The 5,443-nt window shown below is 34.9% G+C and overlaps 1 protein-coding gene across 1 annotated transcript; it reads right to left on the bottom strand.

Moving 5' to 3' along the window:
• Positions 1 to 2,006: 2,006 nt before the first annotated feature.
• On the bottom strand, positions 2,007 to 2,645 carry LOC131874936 (disease resistance response protein 206-like). The gene has a single exon (XM_059218894.1). It carries the CDS (start codon positions 2,643 to 2,645, stop codon positions 2,007 to 2,009), a length of 639 nt encoding a protein of 212 aa, XP_059074877.1.
• Positions 2,646 to 5,443: the final 2,798 nt, after the last annotated feature.

Genomic DNA, 5,443 nt, shown 5'->3' with positions numbered 1-5,443 from the left:
AGAATTTCTTATAATTTATAAAGTTAATACATATTTTAAAACCATCAATATTAAATATGAAAACCTTAAAAGTCTCGTTCTTTTACATGGTCATCAAAAAATTGTCAAATAATGGTAACATATAAATGCTAGTAGGGAGTGTAGCTCTCTTATAGGGAATGATACCATAACATGGGTTCATGATCCAACAACTAAGTACTCAGTGGCTATAGGATACTTGGAGCTTGTTAGATAAATGTATGGTTGAGGTCAAGTTCCATGGTGGAAATCAGTTTGGAATAATTTTTGTCTCCCCAAATGTATTTTTTTCTTGTGGCTTCTTATTCAAAACCAATGTGCTACTTGGGACAATTGATACAAGAGTGGTTTTTGGGGCTTGTCGACTTGTGCAATGTTTTTGAAAAGTGAAGAATGTGCTCCTCATTTTTTTCTTTCAAAGTACTTTCTCTTATGAGATTTGGCATTTGTGGCGGGGAATTTGGAATTAGGCTTGTTTGCGTACCTCCGCATTAGTTGACTTTTGGGATCGATTAGGCAAGCCTCCAACTAAGACCTCTTTTCTTTAGGTAGCCTGCGTTATCGATCCTGATTTTATTTTTTGGCATGTTTGGTTGGAAAGGAATTGTAGTGTATTTTGATTTGTGGAGTTGGTTTTCTAGCACTTGTAGTATAAAATTATCCACATGCTTTAGGAGATTGTTTTGGCTAATTGTGATATGTTTTGTGTGCTAGATCATAGTGGTTAATATTTTTAGAAGGTTGAGCTTCTCTATTAAGAAGAATGGTACTTCTATTGCTACAAGATGTATAGAACCAAAATAGAAGATTGATAATGTGAGACAATGGTTTCCTCCTCCTCAAGGAGTTATTAAAATAAATACTAATGGATTTTCTAGGGGGAATCCTGTACATGCTAGTGCTAGTGGTAAAGGTTGAGATAGTGCTAGTGATGTTCATTTTTTATTTTTCATATATAACTAGTTTCACACGAATAACTTCATGGAGGATCTTCCCATCTTGTAGGTTATGGGGAGAGGATGTGTTCTTAGATGGAAATGGGTTATTTGTGAATTTGATTCACAAGTGTTGGTGAATATGTTGAATGAGTAGTGATGGTGAATATGTTGAATGACTAGTGATTGGATGGTGCTAACTGGCATTTAGCTGTGGTTATTAGGTAGATATTAAGCCTGAGCAAGTATTTTGACTCTATTACCTTTTCTTGAACATCTGCCGATAGTGAAAGAGAGTTGCAAATTCCTTGGCCAAATGGGTCTTTGAACAATTGCAAGGTTGGAATGTTGTGGATAGAGGACATTTGCCTTTGGATTTTTCTAATATGTTTGAGCAATTAGTTGCGGAAAAGAAGGTTATATCAATGATTGTCCATTGTTTGACCTTTGGCCATTTCTATTTTGTATTTTTCTTTTGTGATTAATAAATATTTACCTCTATTGTACAAAAAGGTATTAAATGACTTAAAGGTAAAAGAAAAAATTACTAAAGCATTTATTAAACAATCAACAAAATAATTCTTAAAAGAACCCAAAAATTATATATATTGATGTCTATCAAATAGCCTATAACATTTTAAAATAATATTACAATTCTATACACATTTTCATATTATACTTATATCTTGCTACCCTAACCATAAATTTACACATAAATGAGATAAAAAAGACATATCTTATGAAATTCAACTAATTTTATTTTAAAAACTAATAATAAATCTACTATAATATCGTAAATCACAATAAAATAGTACAGAAACTATTTACCACTTATTCTAGAGAAAACATAAAAATGTAGAAACTAATTAAAAGAAACTACCATATTTACTAACATAAACCGTGGAAATATCATATTTTTTATTACTAAACCTCTGTTCAGTACATCTCCATGAATAATTCCGAAGTTATTGGAAAGACGTGGAGACGAGTGTCTTTCGCTCTGTATTTGATCACCTCAAAATCTTGTGAATAGAGAGACGTGAAATCAAAAAATTATTTGGTAAAACCACACAAAGCATAAATGTGCAAATACACGCAAAGCAAAGTTAAGTTATTCCAGTAACATTCGTAGCGGGTGATATTCACTCGCAGGCGGAAATAGACGTCTCCCTCAACGGAATCAGTAGAAAGAGTCGCAATTCCTCTCGCCATTAAGAAATCACCCGTCCCTCCAACAACAGATATATCTCTTTGCTTAAGAGCTGGATCTTCTCCAGCGAATGTGATCGTACCCTTATAATCTGTGCTATTCAACACAAATGTCAAACCAAGCAATGCGCTGAAGAAATTCTTCATGTCATACAGATAAAATCCCTGCGCTCTTCCAACGGGTGGAGAATGAAGATTATTGTCCAGCGTAATTGGGTCGTCAAACACAGCCAAATCTCCAAAATGATTGTGTTCAGTCAAAATGGTGATGTTGACCCCTTGAGGTGCTTCTATCAACGCTGATGTTGCGTTGTCAGCATTTTTACCATTGTAGATTATATCATGAAAATACAACACCAAATTCCTACAAGGCTGTGGAAGCATTTTATTCCAGCCTCGGCAATCTGCACTTTTCTGCAAAGTGGCATACATTAGAAGGCATACTAAACACAAATTCAGAACTCTACCAGCCTTAATCGCCATTACTCACTAATACTTCTCCTTTTTCACTGATGGAAAACAAGACTATCTCAATTCATTTCAGCTTCCATTTGCACTCTATTTATATTGTGTTAAGATCCAAAGTAGTCAATAGATGGGTTGTTTGAAGAATAGATTTGCTGGTCACCATGTGTGGCCCCATCTAATCTACTATCTTCGTTTGTTGCAGTGAATTACGTGGTGTTCAAGTTCATATGCTCAGCTTACGAATTTCAACCATATTTTGAAAAATAACGTAATGTTTTATGTGTTAATAGTTATAAAAATATTAGATTTATTTGATGGCCTTTGAGATCCCAGTCAAGCATTGTCGGACCATATAAAGATGATAATGACCCAATAGCGGCTAGTGGATGGAAAGTTGGTATGGTAATCAATCAGCTTTACGATGCACAAATTTTGATTCCAGTAGAAGTCACTTTGTCCAACGCAAGTATTACTAAGTATTCAAGGATCCTAGACAATCTAAAAAGAATCAGAGTTAACAATAATACCAATTTTGGACTATAAGAATTTGGTATAATAAGAACTTTATTACAATACAACTAATTGACTATGCACAGAGCGTTCTACAGTGATATTGTGTGAGTTGCAATATTACCGAACAGTTATGTGCTGTTTCATGGCAGGAGTGACATCATGCTGGAAAGGTAATTTCACAGGCCTACTTGCACAAATTTAATGAAATTTTTTGGGCATTTATTTCTTTTTCTATTAATCTCCCAGTCTTTTCTCTACTTTGATTCCTTGCTCTTCTATATATTTTATGCTTTGTTATTGGATCATAGAGGTGAGATTTAATGGAAAATATCTAATGGAAAATATCTAGCACTTTTGTATAGGAATGCGAATATTTACGTCTTTACGTAGCTATTTGTTTTATTATTTAGATTTATGGTAATGTACATTTGAAATTGTTTATGATCTTTTTAATATTGAATCAAATGTTTGATTCATTATATTTATTTTTGTTGTTTATTTATTTATTGTTATTATTATTATTTTTTTGTAATTTTGATTCATCTATTTAGGATTGGTTGATTCTTTTAAACACTTTCTAACTTTCAAAAGATAAATATATGTGAAAATATCAATTTTTATTTTTCATTATCACCTTGTTAAAGTAGGTTTCCATTATGAATTCTTCCTTTTACCATGCTCATTTTAAGAGCTTATTAAAAACCAAATGCCAAAGACCATTCTATGAGTTGTATCCTACACTTGTAAGCTTTATAAACTTGATACCCTCATGATTAAATAGTTTTACTTAAAGTACAATCTTGGACATAAATAAATTTTGTGTCTAGTGGGATATTAATTTAGGGATATGTCATTTATCTTCTTGTATGAAATATATGTTCTTCATTCAATTATTATAATGGATAATAATAAGAATATTGATTCCCTAGAGCATTTAACTTAAACTTAGTAGCTTTATTACTTATTTAATCTCACTTATATATCTTTATAGATAACACCATATTGACATCACTATTTTGTACTTCTGTATCCTAGCTAGAAATTTAACATTTATTGCTTGGAATTATGATTACCAATTGTAATAAAAATGGAGGAACCATTAACATTAATACTTTTTGAATTCGAAATGAGGAGCGGGAGTGGGAGCAGGATAGGAAGAGGGAGCGGGAGAAAGGGTGGAGCTAGGGTTTCTGGCGAGATTGTTGAGGTGGCTGAGGATGGTGATGACGATGATGGGGCTGCACCGTTGCTCTGCTTGGCTCTGTGGTGCCTGTGTCTCGTCCCCCTGTTGGCCTGCTACGTGTGCGGGGGTCATCTTCTGTTGGTGTTCTCTGCGAGGGAGGTTTTTTCTATCAAATCTAAGAGTGACGGCTGGTGGAAGAAAGATGTGGGTTACGGTTTCCTTGGCCTCAAACCTGATTCTCAGTGGCGCCTCTTTTGGGGATTGTTTCCCTCTTTTCCCATTGAGTGGTGCTTTTCTCTTCTGGATCTGCGTGCTTTGACGAGCTGCTGTGTCTGGTATTTTGGTTTCCGGGCCTTGTGTTGTCTTCGGGGTTCCTCTCAACTTCATTTTGTGCCACAGGTTCGGTGGTTTCCCATTGCTTGATGGGCTTTCCCTTGGTTTGGTACCCTTTTGGTCCTCTGATTCAAAATCTTGAGCATTTACATCTATCCTTTTCTCTTCCTCCTTGTCGCTCTCTATTTGATTGTTAGAATAGGCACAAACGGATTTTTCATTATTACTATTCATATCCTTCTTTTCCTCATTTTCCAACTCAATCACTTCCTTATCAGGAACACACTCTACAGTTGGGTTTTCTCTCTTCCCTTTTGTTTGCCATTTTTGCTTCAAAATGCTATCATTCTTACCACTCTTACTCTTCTTGAGAGGGTAAGATTTCTCCCAATGACCCGACTTTTTACAATGAAAACAAACAAATGAGAGAGATTCATATTCAATCACTTGGGTCCATTTCCCCAATTTAGATATAATCTCAATAGATTGAGGCATATCCGTCATTTGATTAACATTAACACAAATACGAGCAAAAACCAACCTTGATTTAGTTGGAGTCATCGGGTCGATCGAGAGAAGTTCTCCAAATGAACCTGCTATCCCTTTATAGACCTCCTCATTCCAGAACTCTAGCGGAAGGCCAGGGAGACGCGTCCACACAGGCGCCGACACAAAAAAAGACTCATCAAGAGAAATGTTAGGAGCCCATTTCTGTAAAGCCAAGGTTGACTTGCCGAACATCCATGGCCCTTCACATATAGCTTTATTCATATCTTCTTTGGTA

Source organism: Cryptomeria japonica, chromosome 4 (assembly GCF_030272615.1).
Source record: "Cryptomeria japonica chromosome 4, Sugi_1.0, whole genome shotgun sequence".
Lineage (NCBI taxonomy): Eukaryota > Viridiplantae > Streptophyta > Pinopsida > Cupressales > Cupressaceae > Cryptomeria > Cryptomeria japonica.
The sequence above is the reverse complement of the archived record's forward strand: the minus strand, read 5'-3'. Positions and strand labels throughout refer to the sequence as shown.